Raw genomic sequence first — 20,393 nt, 5'->3', positions numbered from 1 at the left:
CGGGAGGCCGTCTGCTCAAACCCCCTCCTGGGTCCCCTGACCCCACCCCACCCCAGTCAGAGCTGACACAGGCGGAGAGGACAGCGCGGGAGAGGAGGGGCTGCAGGAGCGGGGCGCGCCCTCCGTCCCCCACCTGCCACATCTCAGGACCATCTCCAAATGGGCTCGGGTAGAAACGCGGCCGCTCAGCGCTCCTGACAGCCATGGAGACTGTTGCTAAGCGCCCAGCGGAGGAGGTCCCCAGCCCCGACCCGCCTGGACCCCGCTGGCTGATCCGCAGCCTCCCGCCGCTAAATCCTCCCTCCCCAGCTTCCTCTGATTGTGAGAAGCTGCTGTCCCCTGTAGGCTGGCCTGACCCCGTGTAGAACACTTCCAGAACAAGGCCCCCTCCCGGGCTGAGCAGATGAGAGGTGGGGGGTCCTGGGGTGGGGCCCTCAGAGAGCTGTGGCCTGTGGGAAGACCACCCGCAGGCCAAGGGGCCACGCTCCAGGGTGCCGTCCTCAGCCACCACCCCCGAGTCGCTGGGGGCTAGGCTGGAGCCTGCCCTGGAGGGTCTGCAGCGGGGGACTCTTGGGGAGGATTCTGAGGCCAGAGGCTGCAGAGCCAGGCCCCATGTGGGGCCCAGCCAGCTGCTGGCCACCTGCATCAAGCTGGGTTCCACATGGCCCCAGGGGCCTGTAGAAAGAATCCCAGGAACGCTGGGTGTCCCCTAAAGAACCCAAAGGACATCCCTTGCCTTTTGGGGGGTGCAGAGAAGGGTGACTTCACCCTCACAACCTCTGCACCTGGCCCCTCGTGCCCTGTGTCTGGAGGCCCAACACCTGGTCATCTCAACCTGGCCACCCCTGGGGTTGGAAAGGGCAGCCCGAGCCCCGTGGGAGGCCACAGCCCAGGAGGAGGCCGAGGGCTGCTGGGTGTGGGTCTGTGTGTCTGGTGTTGGGCATCTGTAGGTTTGCCTGTTCGTGTGTGTATCTGAGTGTGTCTGCACGCCTGTGCTTTGGTGGCTGTGTCTGTGTGTCTGTGTACACTGTTTCTGTCAGCGTGTCTGTATGTGTTTATCTGTGTCTTTGTGTGTGTCTGCACGTCTTGGTACGTATTTGTGTGTGTGGCATCTGCACATGTGTGTGTACTCGCATGCACTGGTGGGTCAGCATGCGTGTTTCTGTGTCTATGTTTGAACGTGTTGGTGTGTGTTGTGTGTGTGGCGTAGGGATGGTGACTGGGGCCCTGGGCTGGTGGAGTGGAGGCGACAGGGACAGAACCCGCACAGCCTGCCCCAGGAACAGGGACGAGGCAGACCTGCGGGGGGCTGGGGTGTGGAGACTCAGGTGGAAAGAGCTGCCCCGCGGCCCAGGCAGGACTGTCTCTGGTCCCCCTCCACCCAAGGTTGAACACCCAGCTGCGAGACTTTCTGTTTTTGGTTTTGTTTTGGAAATGATCACACCCCAGAGCCAAAAGAGCCTTCCAAATGCACCTCTGATGGGGTGCCGGGGGTTCTCTGCTCCAACAGAGGGCGCTGCTCATTCTCAACTTCTGGAATTTTCAACTCAATAAAGGAGCAGGCCACGCGAACCCCTCCCAGCAACCTGGGCCGCCTGGGAGCAGCCAGCACCTCCGCGGCTGCAGGGACGCGTCCCACCTCCTCAATGGGACAAGCTGGCCACAGAAGCCACGGGCAGGGGGGGCTGGGGGACCTGGTCCTGGGTGGCAGGGTGTGTGGGACCTGGGCAGCCAGATGTGCAGAGGCCAAGCTCCAGCTGGGGGCGAGCACTCACCAGATCTCAGCTGGTCATCTTCTGTCAACTCCCCTCCCCAGAGACCAGGGCTCAGCAGGCTACCCACGGCCTCCTCCCAGCCTCTCCAGTGCGCTCAGAGGTGATCACAGCCAGGGGCCGAGGAGGGCAGTGTGTCTGACTGTCATGAAAATCAAACACCTGGACACTCAGATTCCAAGCCGCCCTGTCCTTGTCGCCCTGGAATGTCACAGCAAGGACTGCAGAGTACTGTTCCTAAACAGGAGATGGCGGGAGGCAGAGAGAAGCCAGAGAACTTTCTAGAAAGACATGCCAGTCATCTGGATGGAGGAGGACTTGGGGGTAGGCAGGGAGATGGGAAGCTTGGGTTTGAACCCTGCTCTGCCGTTTAGCAGACGGGTGACCTCAGATCCCTGTTCCCTCGCCTCCCTGTGTCTCGGTTTCCCCATCTCTAAAGTGGGGCGCCAGGCTGCCTCAAGGAAGAGCCGTGTCACACAGGTGACCACAGCAGAGTGACGGCGTGTCCCTGGGAGATTACAGAAGGCGGTGGCTTCCTTCACTTGGCCTCTGTCTCTCCATGATGGTTTTGTCTGGAAAACCAGCTACCATGTTGGGAGGACGCTCGGCTTCCTCTGAGGGGCCCACGTGGCCAGAACCGGCTCGGTGGGCGCGTCCCAGGTAAGTGCCAGGTAACTACAGCCCCGGTGACACCTGGTGGTGACCTCTACCCCGGGAGACCCGGACTTCAGACACACATCTCCCAGGTGCCAGACACACGGACACAGTGAGGTCGCAAGCGCCTGCCGCTCCACCTGCTAAATGTCTCGGTGATTAGTTGTGTGGTGGCAGCAGCAGCAGCACCAGGTCACTGAGTACCAAGGGACTGGCTGTGACCTAGGTGGGCCCAGGTCTGCCCCCTCAGAAGCGTGTTTTAAATGCAGGAAATAAAACGCCCAGGAGTGCACAGGAAACCACCCAGCACGTCTCGTCCTCAGGCCTCGCACGCAGTGTGACGATGACGGGGATCCGAGTTAAGAACTGCCCTACTCTCGCCTGTGGCCTCGCTGGCCGGGTTGGGATCCCACTGTCACCACCCACAAGCAGCGTGTTCCTGGGTTCTTTAGCCAGGACACTTAAAGGGGCAGCTGTGTCACTGCTGCCATACTACTGTCCCCAGAGCCTGGCCCGCCCACCTTTGTGCTACCCGGTGGCTCCTGCAGGGGCTGAGGCTTACATGTGCTGGGACGCATTGGGGAAGAGGCGTGAGTACTGGGGGGCCGAGTCCTCAGGGCCGTGGGGGGCTGCGTGGCTGATGACCATTAGCACCGGCCTGTGTGGGTACATCTTCTTGGACGTGCGGAAGAAGCTCACGCTGTCGTTGGTGATGAGGTCTGTGAGGTAATCCTGGGGACAGACAGGACAACAGGTGAGGGGCAGGCACTGTGCTGAGTGCTCGGCCAGGCACCCTGCTACACTTCGGGGACCCAGCAGTGAACAGGACACACTGTCCCTGCCCTGGTCCAGCTGCTGCTGGGGCCGAGAGACAACCGAGAAGCAAAATTCACAGGATGGCGTGAAGCTCAGTGGCCAAAAATAAAGCACAGATGAGGTTAGGGAACATGGGGGACTGCAAGTTGTCATTCCCTGTGACAGATATTAAAAGAATAACAGCTAAGACCATTGAGTACTTGTGATGTGCCAAGAACTCACCTGTGTGTCTTCGTCTTAGCTCATTTAAGTTTTACATAGTCACAGAAAACAGGTCTGATGGCAATCCTTACTTTTCAGAACAGGAAATTTAGGCACAGAGAAGTTAAGTGAATTGTTCAACGTCACACAGCTGGTAAAGGTGGAAGCCAGGACTCCTGAGCTATGGTTCCTGAGTCTGAAGCCTTAGGACTGTACTGAGGTACATCTCTGTGTCCCTGGAGTGCCCGTGGTGGGGGGCAGAAGCAGAAAAAAAGTCTAAATAAAGAACCAGGTAGTTACAAGGTATGACAGTTGAAGGAAATATGGAGATGTAAGAAAGGGTGACTGGGAGCTGGGGTGGAGACATGATTTAGCTGGGACAGTGGGGGGGCCTCTCTGAAGAGGTGGCTTTTCAGGTGAGACAGAGTGACGGAAGGGCTGGGTATGAAGCTCTGTATCACTGGGTTTCCAACTCTGCTGCCTGCTGGGATCCCTGGGGGCTTTGCCGATGCCTGAGCTCACCCAGAGATTCCAATGTGATTAGCCTGTGCCTAAGCCCAGGTATCAGACGTGTCGGAGTTCCCCAGAGGACGCCAGCAGGCAGCCAGGATTGAAAATTACTGATCTAGAGGAAGAGTCCAGGCGGAGGGGCAGCAAATACAAGGGCTTGGAGGTGGAGCGGGCTTGCCACGTCTTCCAGGCAGAGAAAGGAGGGCAGGGTGGCAACTGGCTCCTAAGAGGGTAAATGTCACAGTCCAAATGCAGAGGTGACACAGGGAACAGCACAAACAAAGGCCTGCAGAGGTGTCTCCAGAAAACCAGACGGCAGCTTGTCTCCTGGGCAGGAGGTAAGAACGTGGCCAGAAGCCGGGGCTTTAAAAGCTCATCTTGGAAGTGGAGACTTAAATTCACACTTAGTCAATCTTAAGCTGCTAGTTCCTCTTGACGACACCAAGTTCTTAAAATGTACCCAGCTTCCTAGAAAGCAGCTCTGCCCAAACTGTCACTTTCAAGAAGAGATCAGAGAAAAAAGGTGAAGGGGCTGTAGGATCCATCCTGAACTGAGGGCACACCACTGTACACACTATGAAGAGTCAGGAGCCTGAAACGCGCCCCTTCAGGTACTCTCCAGCCCGTCCACAGCAGGCAGGTGGCTGCGGCAACACTGCTCCCAATGCACAAGCACACCACAGCCACCTGCTAACTTCTGCTGCTGTCACACCATGCAACGCCTACAGAGGTTAAAAAGTTCCTTAGATGCTGAGAGCCACGGCTGAGTCTGTATGGCCCCTGGCATTTTGCCAACAGTATTGATTGACAGGCGCCTCTGCCTGTCCGCCTCTGCCGCAACTTTTGAGTTCTCGCACTATTTTGGAGTTCTCGTGGGGATTTCCGGGGATTCCCCGAGAGTTCCCATTGGTTGGGGAAGTGCAGGAGGAGGGATTTCCGGGAGATATAGTTCCGGCTGGGGGTTCCTGGACAAGCCTCGTGGCGTGTTCGGGAGGATTTTCCCCGGGAGCTGTGTGAAGTGTTTTTCTGCGTTTTAAAAATAAAGTTTGTTCCTGCTTCAGTGGCTCGTGATTTGTGCCCAGCCAGACTGCGGCACTTAGAAAGTTGTCCAAGGTCCACTGAAGAGAAAGAGCAAGTGACGGACTCAACTTCAGGAGGATTCCTTTTTAAAAGTATGTATTGCCAGGCACAGTGGTGCATGCCTGTAATCCCAATGGCTTGGGAGGCTGAGGCAGGAGGATTGCACATTCAAAGCCAGCCTCAGCAAAAGCAAGGCCCTAAGCAACTCAGTGAGACCCTGTCTCTAAATAAAATACAAAATAGAGCTGGGGATGTGGCTCAGTGGTCAAATGCCCCCGAGTTTAATCACCAATATCCCCCCAAATGTATTTATTTTTATTTTTTAATTGGGGCAGGGGATGATCAAGGTGGAGAGGAAAAGCTAAATCACTAATCTCATATTTGTGAGCAACAAGGAAAAATCTGGAAGGATGGATATCAAGCTGCTGATTGAGGATTGGGAAAAGGGGAGAGAAGGGCAGAAAGAAGGTCACTTGCCACTTGACATACTTATCCTTGATTTTTGTAGATTAACCTTGAGAGGTAAGAAAAGGCTTCATAAGGGGGCTCTGTGGAACCCGTTGTATAAAATATTACATAAAATCAAAGAGCTCCTGAGTTGGGGGACAGAAGCTTAAGGTGTTAGAAAAATTCTTAAAGTGACAACAGAATCTGACAGTGGATCTAAAGCCAGTGCAGAGCCCCCTGGGGTGAGAGGAGAGCCTGCCCTGATGGGAAGTCAGCAGTGTCCTGGTGGGTGAGCTGGGAGTTGGGGGAGGATGTGGCGGGAGCCGCTGGCAACGTGTGGCCAGCGGGATGGGTGGGAGAGGAACACTGCCCTTCATAATAAAGTCGCCTATTAGAACTAGGTGTCGGCTTGGCTGCTAGGAAACAGTTTCACACAATGACCGTCAACCTCCATTCCCAGGATGGGATGGACAACAGGGTAATAACGAAACACTGAGAAAGAATAAATGAGAGCAGCCTAGACCGACATGGACCCCACGTGGCTGAGCCTGCAGCATGGGCCGTCCTACAGGTCCTGGGTGGGAAACCAGGCTGTGGGAGGATATGGATGAGGCAATGTCACTTAGATCAAAGTCTAGGACCACACACCACATTCTCCAAAGCTGGCAATGGCTGCACCTGAGATAAAGGATAAAGGTGTGTGGGAAGCAGAAGCACTGAATTCAGAAGCCAGGTGCCTCCAGGAGAGGAGGCAGGCCAGGCCAGGCCCGGTGTGAGATCACCAAGCGAATTGGGCTCCTCTGGGCCGTGTGACATCCTGGCCTTACACCTGGTGGTGTGTGGGGGGAGATGGCTGTGCCTGCCTCTCAGGGCTGGCACTGGGCTTTAACGTGCTAATAGATGTTAAGCTCTTGCCACGGTGCCTTGCACGCAGCCGGCTCTTGATAAGATTAGTCTGTAATTACAGCTGGCCTGGTGGCTTGGCAGGTCTCCTGCGTGGCTGAGAGCTACTCGTCCTTATCAGTATTCCCCCAAGGCCACTCCTTTGCTAAGTGAAGTCTTCCCTGATCTCCGACTGCTCCCTGGGACACTGCAATGACAGCCGACACGCAGCTCCCTCCACGTCCCACCCATGCTCCACTGTGGGTGGTGAGTGCTGGGCTGGCCCGGGAGAAGGGCTGCCCCTCTGCCACAGCACCAGAGCCAAGATCAGGTGATGGGGTGGAGGGGTCCTGGCTGGGGTGGGCAGCATGCAGAGACACGTGGGACACGGGGGACGAACAGGGACTGGCCGCTGACTGGTGGAGGGGTACGAGAGGGGCAGGCAGCTCCCCATCCCTGTTGGTTTGTGGTCCGGGCGGTTTGGGGAAGGGACAGAGATGGGAGTCCAGGAGAAAGAGGGCCCGAGGAAATGCTTAGTTCACACAGGGGCAAGCTGAGTTGGGTGCCTGGGGCCATGGGGAAGGTCTCAAGGTTCTGTGCTGGGAAGGGCAGGTGGGACGATGGGAAGCCAAGCTGGCCGCCATCACCCTTCAGGAGGTGGCCCTCTGTCCCCCTAGCAGCCAGAGCCAGCTACTCCTCACACCTGGGGCAGAACAGCGAGCTGAGGGCCCGACTGCCCTGGCACACCCCACCATGCCCGTGTGGGTAGGTGCTGTTGAGGGGTTTAGGACTCCGCTCCTTCCCTCTTTGGAAGTCACAGCTGAGCCAGGGCCAGGGCCCGGCTGGGACACCCCCTCTTGCACACTGCGTGCGAGCCTCCAGGGTCTTCCTGTGCCCCCCCCCCCCCCCCCCCCCGCAATCTCCATCAACTTAACACAGAGCCTCTGGGGAGGCTGCTGATCGGTGGCTCTGGGTGGAGGTGTGCCTCCCCCCGCAGTCACTTGGCTCCACCGCCCTCTCCCCAAGGAGGAGTCGGCGCCAAACACTTGCAGGGGCAGGCCAGGGCCGCGCATGCGCGCTGGGGGTGGAGCCTGCAAGGGCCAAGTGGGCAACCTCCTGCCTGCGCGCAGCCTTGGCTCCTCCGAGCCGCTGAAGGCGCTGTGTGCTCGCTGAACCAACTGTGTCCCAGGTGCCAGGCTCCCTGTGCACGGCCAGGGATGTAGTGACCGGTGTCCCACTTTACAGGTGAGGAAACCGAGGCCCCCAAGTTGATAAGCAGTGCACCCAGGTGGTAACGTCTCCGCCCTGCAGGCGCCGTCCCAGTTGCAACTACTACTGACCCTCTTCAGGCAGCGCGGAGTGGCCGCTCCAGGAAAGCTTTTACGTGGACGCTAAAATTTTAATTTCATATATTTTTCACGTCACGAAAATTACTCCTTTAAAAATTTATTGTGATTAAAAATAAAACATGAGATCTGCCCTTTAAATTTTTAAGGGTGCAGCGGATCCGGAGAACTTCTTTGCCTTGCAGAACGTGAACTTCCGTCTGCTAACCAGCGGCTCCAGCCCCGCTCCCAGCCCCGCCTGCTCCTACAGATCTGGGGAGCCTGAGTGTCTCCTGTCTGGATTATTGCACTCAGCACAATGTCCTCCAGGCTTATCCGCGTCCCCCGCAGGATTGGGAACTGAATCCAGAGGCGTTTTACCACCGAGCCACATCCCCATACCAGCGTCACTGTCTAAGCCAGGGGTCTGGGGACTCCCACCCCAGGGCCACACCAGGCCCACTGTCTGTTTTTGTTCAGGAAGTTTCAGGGGACACCGCTGTCACAGTTGGCGTATGAAGGGCCACTGTGTTGGAGACATGGTCCCCAGCCTGTGGTGCCCATAGAGTGCCAAGGCCTAGGGGGCGAGAACTGGTGAAAGAAGTGGAGCGCTGGGGAAGTGTCCTTGAAGGGGACACTGGTGGTGACACACAGGCCCCTTACTCTCTTTGCTTCCTGGCTGCCATAGAGTGACAGGCCTCCTTTGACACCGGCTGCTACCATGATGTGACCACATGGTCACAGGCCCAAAGCAACAGGGTCAGACCACCAGGGCCTGAAACATGAGCCCAAAGAACCTTCTTTCTTCTGGGTTCTGTCAGGTATTTTGTTACAGTGACAGAGCCAGGGAGCACAGCAGCCGTGCTGACCCGTTTTACCTCCGTGGTACTCCCACGGCCGACTCAGGGCATCCTCGGACAGTGGCTGGTGAGCCCAGAACAGCTAAGAAAGCCCCCGAGGCCATGATTTGTGCTACTGCATGCGGAGTGCATGCCGCACACAAGGGGCCCCTTAATAGATCCCCAGACACGGTGGTAAAACCACGATGACCGTCCCTCCCCCAGCAAAGCCCCTCTGATAAGGAAGACACTACCAAGTGCTGGGGAGGACCGTGGGGCCAGTGAGTGGGCTGCCAGCTGGCCCAGCATGTCCCGGGGACTCGACCCCTGGAAGGCCATGGAGGGAAATGGTGCGAATGTCCACCAAACGTCCAGGTTGGTGTTCACCACAGTTTGATTCATCATAGATTCAAACTGGAGACAACCCTAGGACCCCTGGGCCCCTGGAGGGATGGACAGCTGGCCGTCTGCAGCGGCGACAGAGAGACCACTGCCGACACTCACGGGGTGGTGAGCCTCCCGGCTTCACGCCGGGTGCAGAAAACCAGAAGTGGAGGGGGTGTGCCGTGGGTTCCCTTCATGCGAGGCTCCAGATCAGGCGGGAGCAGCCCACGGCATGCAAGTCAGGAGGTCACCTCGGGTGTGCAGGCTGGGACTGGAAGGGTCCTGGGGGCCTCTGGGGCTGGGAAGGCCTCTGCCTTGATCTGGGTCGGGCTTACACAGAGGCATGTGGGCGAGAAGCTTCCTGAAGCAGCCGCTCAACACCATGCACTGCGCCAGCTCAACCGATGCGGGACACTGCGTCCGAGGGAGGCCACTGTGGCCACTCTCAGGCAGCACCCACCAATGCCGACGTGCCCACCCGTGACACCCAGCGGCTCGGCTCCTGGAAACATCAAGAAACACAGCAGACTTTCCCCACAGCTCTATTTCAAGAGCCCCCAGTGGAAACGCCCAGTAACAGGAGAACAAATACGTTCTGTGCCTTGGAATCAGCAGCTTGGACAGGGCGCCATGTGTGGCCATCCAATGATCCCTCGTCCTCTGCAGGCACCGTCTGTGGATCATCCTGCCTCAGCCCAATGCTCAGACCCCAACGCTCAGAGCCAGACCGACAGACAGAAGACCCGAGAAGCAGAGGGTGTTCGGTGAATGGCTCAAAGGCGTGCAGTCGAGCACTGAGTAGGTCAGAGCCGAGGGGACCCTGGGCGCCAGGTTGTGGGCCTGCGCTGGCCGTGGCTACGCAGCATGGCGGGCCGGGGAGGCACTTACCTTGGAGTAGTCGAAGCCGTGCTTCTCCTTCACCCCATTGCGGCACAGTGTGTAGTTATAAAAGCGGGAATTTTTAAGGAGTCCGACCCACTCCTTCCAGCCGGGCGGCACGTAGGAGCCGTTGTACTCATTGAGGTACTTCCCGAAGAAAGCTGCAGGGGACAGATCAGGAGGGCGGTGAGCAAGGGGGTCAGCAGAGCCTCTGGGCGCCATCCACCATGCTCACCTCACGGCCCTCTGCCATGAGGGCTCTAGCAGGCCGGGGCCAGGGACCCCATCTCCAGCGTTCCACATGCACCAAGTATATAGGGTTGCCGAGAAGATCAACTATTTGAAATATGGTCATCCAAATATTAAAAGAATTTGCAACACAGTAACATATCCTTTAAAAATTAGCACATCTGGTCAGGGAGGCGACTCAGTGGTGGAGCACTTGCCTAGCATGCGTGAGGCCCTGGTTCCAGCCCCCGCACTAAAACACACACACGTTAAAAGCAAGACTTGCAGAGAGTGATCATATCAGACTTCTCAATATCTGTAAGAACTGCTGCAATGGGATATTAAATGATATTGGTAATTTCTATGGATGACAAAATTATAAATTCTGCCAGCATATGGCGTTCTGTGGCCTGTATGCAAAAGCTGAGTGTTAATTGCACACTAGTGAGAAATAAGAGCATCTCGTTCTCCCTTCAAGTTTGTGGAGGCCTTAAACACTGTGTACTGCAGTGACCAGAATGACTAACAAAAAGTGGAGAATGCCAAGAGCTGACAGGGACGGGGGCAACGGAACTCCTGCCTGGTGCTGCCAAATGGGCCAACTGTTCCCAGCACCACGGAAGTTTAGCTTTGCCCTGTTTCCTGGGGATTCAAGCATCCAGCTCCCTGAGCTACCAAAGGGTCTCTGTTTTGGGGTAACCAAGCACCTGCCAGGCCCCCAGGGAAACCCCGCAGAGGGACCCCGCTCCGTCTCTGCTAAACTTGAACACACCACTTCTGAGCCAGGGATTAGAATCTTGGGTATTTACCCAACAGAAATGCACTCACATGTTCACCAGGAGTCTCACGTAGACATGTTCATGGCAGCACATTTGCCATGACAAATAACTAAAAGCAAAATGTTCATTGACAAAAGGACGGGGGAACGAGACTCCTGCGCGTGCATTCAGCGGAGAACCACACAGCCACGGGGAGGACCTGGTGTTCCCGCGAGATGGACGCAGCTCGGCAACCTAAGACAGTCCAGAGGAATCTGTGGTGCTGGACACGGGGACAGTGGTGATCTCAGGGTACAAGAAGAGCAGAGAAGGGCGGGCTTCTTGGGGGACGATCATGTTCTGTCTCCTGCTGAACATGGGTGGCTCTGTTGGTGAACTAAGGACCGGGACATCGGGGCGTGGTGTGCTTCTGTGTGTGTGTTTCATGTCACAACAGAGCTTATTAAAAACCCTGCTTCGTCAGGAAGGGGACACCTAACCCTTTGTGGGCTAGGGACACAGACAAGCTCTTCTTAGCGAGCCTCTGCTGTCCCATTTAATCTTTTTAGCTTAGTGATAACGTACCCTTTTAAAATAATTGTAACCTATAAAGACATTTTACAGAAATGTGAAGCAGAAACAGAGTCCTATTCTAGCGCCCCTTTCCAGAGGGGGACGCTGGGGTACCAAGGCACCACAAGGACCACTGAGCGTCAAGACGCCTCAAGACTCCAGGGTTCCAGGCAGCTGGAGGGAGGATCGTGGGCGGGACCCTTGGCCCTGGGTAGCAGGGAGCTTCCCATCACCTGAGATGGCAAGAGGCAGGGCTGGGCTGTCCAGAGCAGGGGAGAGAGGGCCAGGCTGGGCCCCGAGGGGCCCAGGGGAGAGGTCTGCCTGGGACCTTGGAGAACACACCAGGAGCTGGGGCGGCCTGTGGCCCAGAGGCTGTGACGGAGCAGGGTCCCTCTGTGGGGTTTCCCTGGGGCCTGGCAGGGGCTGCCCCAAAGCAGAGACCCTTCGGTAGTTCAGGGAGCTGGATGCTGGAGTCCCCAGGAAACAGGGCAAAGGGGCACTGTGCTGAGTGCTGGCCTGCCACAGGGGGCCAGGGAGGGAGGTCAGGAAGGGAAGGCCCCCCAGCAGCCCCAGGGAGAAGGAGCCTCCTCCACCTGGGAGGCCAAGCAGAAAGAAATGGAAGGATCCGGCCTCCTGGGGAGGCGCAGTGGATGGCCGTGCCATCGGACCTGAGTGGTCTCCAGTGTGTTGAAAATGCAGTGTGTGGAGGTGGCTGATTGAACACGACTGCGTCCCTGGCCCACGTCAGGCGGTGAGGACTGACCAGGTCCCCGGAGCAGCAGGGAGACGCTGCTGGGCTGTCACAACATGGGGGAGCCGTTGGCATCCAGGGGGCAGGGGCCATGGAGCTGCTAACTCTCCTCCAAGGCACAGGGCGGCCCCCTCACTACGAAGAATGATCCAGAACAAAACGTCAATGCTGAAGTCGAGAGAAACCCTGATCTTGTTTCCAAACTCCACCCCAGCCCTCCTTGCGGCTCTTCTCTCTGAGCCAAGAGTCCTGAGAGCACTTCTGGCCAGGGAGCAAGGCTGAGAGGCCCCGTGACTGTCCCCACCCAGCACTGCCTTCCGTCTGAAGCTCTCCCCAACACCCCGGCCCCTCCAGGCCCTCCTGCTGCCCTCAGCCCTGGCGAGAGGAGGACAGGGCAGCCGGGTGGCCCTTCCTGTGAAGGGCACATATGTTCAGCTCCACAGGACGGACGGTCTCTGTGGCAACTGCTCGGGGGACGCTGCCCTTGCAGAACTATCCCGGGACTGGACGTGAACAAATGGGCGCCGTTCTATTCCAATAAAACTTTACTTACAGAAACAGACGAGGGCCGAGTGTGTGCCGTCACCAGTCTGTAACCACGGCACAGGTGGCTGGCAGGGCTGCAGGGACAGGCAGGGTGTGCAGGGCGCTGCCTGCAGGGGACCTGGCCTCGGGAGGCTTGCTCTCCCTGGGCGGGGAGCGAGGGCCGCTGGCTGCTTTGGCCTGCAGCTCTGCAGTTTGGTCAGGAAACCTGTGTCCTCTGAAGGAAGCCGCCCCAGCCTCGCCATCCCTCTGCCACCTGGTCATTCCCTTTTTCTCTGGGCTCACGACCTCAGCAAGGAAGGGGGTGGGGTCCAGCAGCCCCCCACAGGGGCCCGGCACTTTCTGTTCCCGAATTATGGTCAGTGGTGACGGGAGAATTTCCTTTTGAAATAACTGAAGTCAAAGGAGGGAAACAAGAAAACCGTGAAGTCAATAAGAGAACTGGCGAACCTGGCGAGGTACGAATCCCAAACCCGGGCGGGCGGCACGAGCCTTGCTGAGTGGGGGTCACGGCCCCAGGGTGTGTGTGTTTCACGTGTCCACCGACAGCTCCAGTCGCCGCCCCCAAGGACATCTCAAGGACACACTGTGCATATGAACGTGCGCCATAGTCTAGGTGTGCGCCCCGTGGTGTCTGTACAACCACCAACAGCCTAATGACGCGCTTCTCAGAACGTGTCCCTGCTGGCAAATGACGCGTGAGTGTATTTTGGCAGGAGCTGGCCTGACCACTGGAGGCCGCAGTGCCCAGACCTTGAGGAACCCTCCCTCCTGGGAATGACGTTCCACAGGGACTGTGACGCATGAAGTGGTGACGTCAGTGGTAACAGGGACAAGGAAAATAAAGGACAGTGACATGACACGCGGCACCATGAGGCATCCCGACACTGGCCACTGGACTGAGCGGTCAGGGGGGCTTCTCTGGGGCCTGAGGAGGAGCCCAAAGGGGATAGGGGACCACCAGGGAGACAGTGTCAGGCAGAGGGGACCCCAATGGACAAAGGCCCAAGGGGGGGACCTGAGGCCCACAGAGGGGGACGGAGGTGAGGACGTGCAGGGACGGGCTGGGGCGCGCTGGGTCCTGGAGGTATGGTGAGAAGTCATGAACTGGGACAGGGAGCCCGACAGGGCCCCACGTGCCCTGAAACGTGACGTGCCAGATTTTATATTTTATACGCATTTTTGCAGCTTTTGACACCTTCTGAAAGAAACCCAGGACCACGGGACACTCAAGACGCAGGGAGTTTCTCCCCTGGGTTTGCAGAAAATCAAATAAGAGCCCAGAGAGGAAGGGTCCTGCTCCACGGGCGCCGCGCCCTCTCCCAGGCCTCCTGTCACTGACCAGTCAATCCCTGCTTGTCCAGGGAGATCCGGGCCAAGGCCACTCTGACCAGGTGCGGCCTGGGATGCCGAGGAGGGTTGCTGGTGTTTCTCGGGCGTGGTGGGCAGGGCCTGTCCCTGCCTGAGGGAGCCCACCCCCGCCCCGTGGGTGTCAGAGCCCCCAGCTGTTCCCTCCACGGGATGGCCCCCTCTCTGCTCTCCGACTCCAATCCTTACAGAATCCAGGAACAGTTTATTATTCAGGTTCCGCGAGGCCCTAGAAAACAGGGCTTCAGTCAGGAGCTTTTAGTGCCAAATTAGATTCTGCTCCCATTTGATGAGATTTCCCCAGGGCAGATTTTACACGGCTACTCCAGCGCCAGTCGAGGTGGAGAACCCAATTAGCATGAGCCCAGGGCCCGGGACACACAGCCAGAGAATGAGCTGGAATTCAAACCAAGATGAGCAGCTCAGTCCAGGTCCTGGCTGCGGCTGGGGAGTGGGCTTCTCCAAGCTGCAGCGGCCGGGATGTGCTGGGGAGGGGACCCCAGGCTGGCCAGTGCAGGCAGAGCCACCTGCCAGGCAGATTGACAGGCTTGATCCTGGGCCAGGCAAGGCCATTGCCAATGTGCTGGTTGTCACCGTCCCTAGGAAGCAGGCTGGCATCTACCGACAGTACAGAGCTTGGGGGCCTTTGTCAGACAGGCCCTGGGGTTTCCCGCCTGCAGTGGAGACCCGCTGTGCCCATCAGGTCCTGACTGTGGTCTCTGGGCACAGCCACTTCGTTAAGCACACGGGGCTGACCTCAAGTCCTGGCCCAGGGCGGGTGCACTGTCTCCTATTGACCAAGCAGTGCAGCACGTCCTGCCACCAAGGCTGGCTCAGGGAGCCCCGTGACCCAGGCTGGGCCAGTTGGAGAGGGTCAGCCCTGTGAGTTGGAGGCACCTGCTAATCCTGGGGCTGGGAGCTCGGGGCTGCCGGCAGCCATCTTGCCACTGAGCGTCTACCTGGGTGTGAAGCTGCCTGGAAAGAGCTGAGTTGGGAGGCGGGAGACACAGCGAAGAGATAGACGGTGGGTCCCGGTGTCCACCTTCACCTGGAGCCATCTTGAGCCATTTTCAAACAGGCCAGGGCGGGTGTCACGATCGCATAGGGCTGGCCTCCAGGGAGCCAAGGCAGGGAGGCTGGCCCACATCCCAGTGGCCTCCAGGGAGGCTGGGCACACGCCCCAGCCCAGGGCATTAGAGGCACCGAAGCCGAAACACACTGAGTGACGTAAACCAGTAAGTCCCCTTCCCCGCTTGTGGCTGCACCAGGAGGCGCTTTGCTGCAAACTCCGCAGAGCACCACCCGTCAGTGACAGAAGCACACCAGGACCGATGGCCAAGCACGTCCCTTCCGTGCAGTCAGGTCACTGTGCACCTCCTTCAGTTCACGCACAGACAGCAAAGCCGGTAGCTGGGTTGTCACCTGGTCTCCCAGGGACACCTCCGACAAGGTTTTTTATAAAAACGGAGGGGGCTTGCCGAGAGGGGTCACATCACGGCAAGGACGTGAGAGTCACGACACTAAAATGGAGGCTCCAAGGCCACAGAGCCACAGAGGTGCAGGGGCTGCCGGACGGTGCTGCCAGCGGCCCTGCTCCAGAGGCGGCTCCACAGCCGGGAAACTGGGCCGAAGGTCAGCCCCAGTGGCCTCAGAGAAGATGAGTGGCTGTCATGAAAGAAGTGTCCCAGAGCAGGTGATGCTGACGGAAACACACCCCGACCCATCACATCAGAGACTCAGACACTTGAGAACGCTGTGTGTCCTTGGCACATCTTGCACCTCCTGGGCGCTCAGCTGGGGATGACAACCGTCCCCCTCGTGGGGCTCCGTGGGAACTGTGACCGTCGTCCCTCAGTACCTGCAGGTGACTGGCTCCATGACCTGCCTGCCGCACCTGAGTGCCGACCCAAATCCACGGGTGCTCAGTTCCTTGTGAAATGGCACAGATCTGTGTATACCCTCCACGGACCTCCCGCTGCGCCACGTGGCTGGGGACAATGACGAGGAAATAGTCCGGGCACGTTCAGCACAGAGAGCTTTGTTTTGTTTTGTTTTTTAGTATTTCGGGTTCTGCGTTGAATCTGTGGACGTGGAAGCCACAGAGACAGAGGTCCGACTGCACACGTATGTGACCAAGAATAAGCACAACCCAGGGTCACCGAGGGTGGTGTTTTCATTGTCACCAGGGTTGGTCCTCTGCTCTCCCAGCTTCTTGTCCATTAGCACGTGGCCACAGATTCCCCGCGAGTCCTAGGTCAGAACCACGCTCTCCCCTCCCGCTGCGAGGGCACTGGCCCCTGTCCCCCCTTGTTCCTGCCCCACAGGCCGCCGCTCTCATGCAGGAAGGCCCATGGTCACTTCCCTCCTGGCCGCAGTGTCCCCCACTTTGAGTTAAGTGCTGCGGGGACCTTTCAGAGTCTGCCAGGGGACTCAGCCCTCCTGTTCCCTCTCCTGGCCCTGAATCCAGCTGAAATTGCCTCGTAGCAAATTGCATTTGTGGTCTGTTAAGAGCGGTGTCTTGCAGTGACGGGGGACTGAGATTAGTTGGCGGTGAGCCTGGTGCAGAGGGCACGGGAGGCGTCGGGCGGATGCCAGGCGAGCTGAAGGCCGGGGGGGTCGGGGGAGGTGAGCAGGAATCTCGGTCCTTTCAGAGCCAGAGGGCAGCTGGGCCAGGCTGGGACTTCTTCCTGGTCCCTCCCAGCATCTCGTCCCTTCCCCCAGCAATGCGGGGCACAGTGGCCAAGGTGCTGGATCTGCCACCCTTTGTGGTGGGGTTCCATGCTAGTGACGTCACCCCATGCCTTGGCTGGCAGCAATGACAGGTCCTGGGCCCTACTGGGCGTGGCTGGGCTTAGAGTGGCCCTGCCTGAGGAGAGCCTCTCCCCCATCCTGGGCCATCTGGGTAGAGCTGTCGACAGGGCTGTTTTAGGGACACTGGTGACTTGGTACATATTCATCCCAAGCCATCTCCAGCCACACCTGACATTAAGTATAACTGATAAACGAGGAGGAGCTGGGACAATCGGGGCCAGCTCACTGCGTCCTGCTGGACATTACGGTCACTGGACCTGGCCACTCCCCTGTATGTGGGAACCAACACACACACTCCTGAACTGGCTCCTTCTAACTGACATCCCAGGTCAGATGACACCTCCCCTGAGCCGCTGACGCGACTGTCCTTGCCTTTGCACTACTAGATGATTCATTCTTTCCACAGCAGCCAGTCCTCTCTGAGACCATCCTACTTGCCCCCTTATCTCTACTTGGGATGTTGGGCCCCGGGGACAGGGGCCTTGCCTGGGCACTGTGGCCCCACCCAGACCTGTCAGGAGAGGGGACTGTCAAAAGACCTGGACGGGGGGCCAGGCCTCGCTGCGCTCTCCAGCACCTCAGGTTGTAGAAGGAGCACCCGAGTCTCATCAGAGGGCCTTTCTGCGGGAGCGCGCTGGGGTGGCCGAGGGGTTTTGTGGCATCTGTGGCTGAATCTAGGAAGGGGCTGCGGCAGGGGCAGTTTGGGGTGGGGGACGGCGAAGGGGTCAGATGTGCTCACCCTGAGAAGCCGGCCAGCCGTCCAGGGGACCTGGGTGGGCAGCTGGAGGCGGAGGACCAGGTTTAGGACCCAGGTGGGGTGTTAAGCAGTGTGACGGCATCTGAGGCCACGGGATGGGGGTCTCCATCTGCAGCCCAGAGCTGGGATTCAGGCAGCCCGTGAGGCTGGGTGGGAGAGAACGCTCTTCGTAAGTCCCAACGAGCATCCTGCCAACAAGGAACCACAGCAGAACCCGAGGCTGGGCCGGCACTTCCAAATCACCTTCCAGTTAACCATTCTGAAAGACCCTTTACACGGGGGTGACACCACGGTCACGGAGGCCATCGGACCCCATCAGCTGTCAGGGTGACCTCCGCGGGGCATCATTTCCTGTGCACAGAAGCACCCACATCACAGTTTGCAGAACACGGTGGCTGTGCCTTGCCGTCACGGGCTTCCTGTGCGCTCCATGCCTTTCTGTCTGCGAGCGGGGGAGGCGCTCCTGGTCAGGAAGGAAGTGGGTGTGTCTGTCTCCTGCGTGCTGCCGTCTGGATCAGGATGTGGACACAGTGACAGTGGCTCTACCTCCATCCAACAAATCATGGGGTGGCAGTGACGTAAGACCAGCTGGCTAACGTCACCTAGGAGGGGTTAGGAATCTTCCGGAAAGGGCCAGACTGTAACCATTTCAGCTGATGCGGTTGGAATGAGGCCTCTAGCAATTATTCAGCTCTGCCACCAGAGAGAGAGCACCATAGATAACATCTAAACTAATGGGCATTTTCATAGAATTTTGTTTGTGAAAACTAAGCTGGATCCCATGGGCTGCAGCCCACCGACCCCTACAGGTAGGGATATTGTCAATACTGGTGAGACCACCACGACCATCAGCTTCTTGTTTGAAAGAGAAGCTTGGAATCTGGATCTTTTTGAGGTACTTATCAGAACTTTCCCCAAAATCCCAGTGAAAATTTATTAATTCCATATTAAATAGAATAGAGCTAGTAATTTTCAGATTTTAAACAGCACTTTGTAGCTGGGCGCAGTGGCACACACCTGTAATGCCTGTCACTTGGGAGGCTGAGTCTCAACATGAGACCCTCCCTATCTCAGAAGCATAGAAAGGGCCGAGGATGTGGCTCAGTGGAAACGCGCTGCTGGTTCAATCCTCAGTACAAAACCAAACCAACGCAAGACAAAAAAAACCCTCGTAAGTCAGAACATCCTTGGGACGGAAGTGGGGACTCGCTGTCAGCTGCCATTTTGCAAGATCCAAACTTGGTCCCGCATGGGACACATTGGTTGAGCTGGTCCCCATCAAGTGGTCCCACTCGTGCCACCAGTAGAAGGGGCCTGAATTGGGTGATTTTCACCACTTGCCACTGGGTTTCTTGGGGGCTCCTCGTTTGGGCAGCAGAGAACAAACAATCCCATCACCCTGGGGAGCCGGGTCTCCTGAGCAACAGTGATAAATGGGAAGAGGCTCTTCTGCAAACTCGAGAGCCCCATAAACATCAGAGGCGCAACACCACGGGCGGAAGTCCTCGTGTTTTGGGGCAGACAAACTGACAGAGGAGTCAGGGCTGGAGAGGAACGAGTTCAATACAGCCTAGGCCCCAGGGCGCAGGGACAGGGCCCGTGGGGAGCGGGGAAGGGGAGGTGGAGAGCCGGGTCGTGGGGAGGGGACCCATCCTTTTCACTTGGGGCCTTGCAAGGTCACAGCATGGCTTCTCTGCTGTTTTTGGAAAGACACCAAATGCAAATTGCCACACGCCCTGATAAATCAATGCGGTTCTGATGCCAGTGACGGGATCCTGCTGCACGGAGAAGTGAAACTCCAAGTGGGGGGGGGGGGACCTGGCTGCCAGGAGGCCCGGGCCGCAGGACAGGCGGCGGCTGCAGAGGCGCCTCCTCCCGGGCTGGCAGGGTTTCTGCAGTGGACATCGGCCCAGCACCCTTCTGCTGTCCAGGGAGCCGCCATGTCCTCTTTCTCAGCCTCACCTGCTCTGGCAGGCTGTCTCCGGCTTCCCCTCCCCGCCCGGCACAAGACCCAACCTCGGTGATCAGGTTATGGAGAAATGTGACCAGCCCTGGGCCAATGACAGCCTCTGGGGACTTCTGTCGGAGTCACTGGGAGGAGGCCTCTCTTTCAGCGAGGGTCACCCAGGAGATGGCACCTGTGCAGGCCACCCTGCCACCGGGGACGGACCCTTCCTGAGAAGAAGGCCAATTCTAAGGAAAGAGATCCATGAGGCAGAAAGGGGTTCATGGCGGTGTTCGAGCATGGGACCTGCAGTCTGCCTGAATCGATCACATTTCTTGATCTTGGACAAGTGACACAGAGATTTCTGCTGACTTCCAGCCTGAGAGTCATCCACTCATTCCAGTCTTTACTGAGCACTCAGTACCCACCAGGCACTGTGCACAGATGAGCAGCAAACAAAACTGGTAAGAAATGAGTTCACAAATACGTAGGATGATTTTGAGAGGATGAGTCCTAAGAAGAAGGGGTCAGGTGTCTCGGCAGAGAACGGCAGGGGTGGGTGCTAACTGATGCAGGCAGGCCAGGCCAGAGGAGCAGATGGGTCAGAGAAGTTCTCCATGGAAGGTGAACGAGGACAAGGAAAAAGCTGTAAGAACAGTGTTAAACAGAAGCAAAGTGCAAAGGCCCTGTGGCAGGAATGACCTTGAAACTTTGGAGAAAAGCCAAGAGGCCAGAGTGTAGTCAGAAAGAGAGAGGCGAGATGTGGACGGAGGTGAGCAGGCTAGGCACGGGGGTGAGCTTATTTGATGAGCACAGGGTTTTAAGCAGAGAGTGACTGAGTTAGAAATCTATTTTTTGAAGCACTGTCTG

The 20,393-nt window shown here is 57.8% G+C and overlaps 1 protein-coding gene across 4 annotated transcripts in view; it reads right to left on the bottom strand.

Moving 5' to 3' along the window:
* The window catches only part of Sulf2 (sulfatase 2), an 84,012-nt gene that overhangs the window by 19,077 nt on the left and 44,542 nt on the right, over window positions 1-20,393 (bottom strand). For all 4 annotated transcript variants that reach the window (XM_027954217.3, XM_071609036.1, XM_071609035.1 and 1 more), the window contains exons 4-5: window positions 9,799-9,950; window positions 2,989-3,158 (exon numbers count right to left, since the gene is read on the bottom strand). In XM_027954217.3, coding sequence (XP_027810018.2) covers window positions 2,989-3,158; window positions 9,799-9,950 — 322 coding nt within the window. The remainder of the gene's footprint in view (window positions 1-2,988; window positions 3,159-9,798; window positions 9,951-20,393) is intronic.

Source organism: Marmota flaviventris, chromosome 2, assembly GCF_047511675.1.
Source record: "Marmota flaviventris isolate mMarFla1 chromosome 2, mMarFla1.hap1, whole genome shotgun sequence".
NCBI classification, from domain to species: Eukaryota; Metazoa; Chordata; class Mammalia; order Rodentia; family Sciuridae; genus Marmota; species Marmota flaviventris.
Note: the sequence above shows the minus strand (reverse complement) of the source record. Positions and strands in the feature narration are given on the sequence as shown.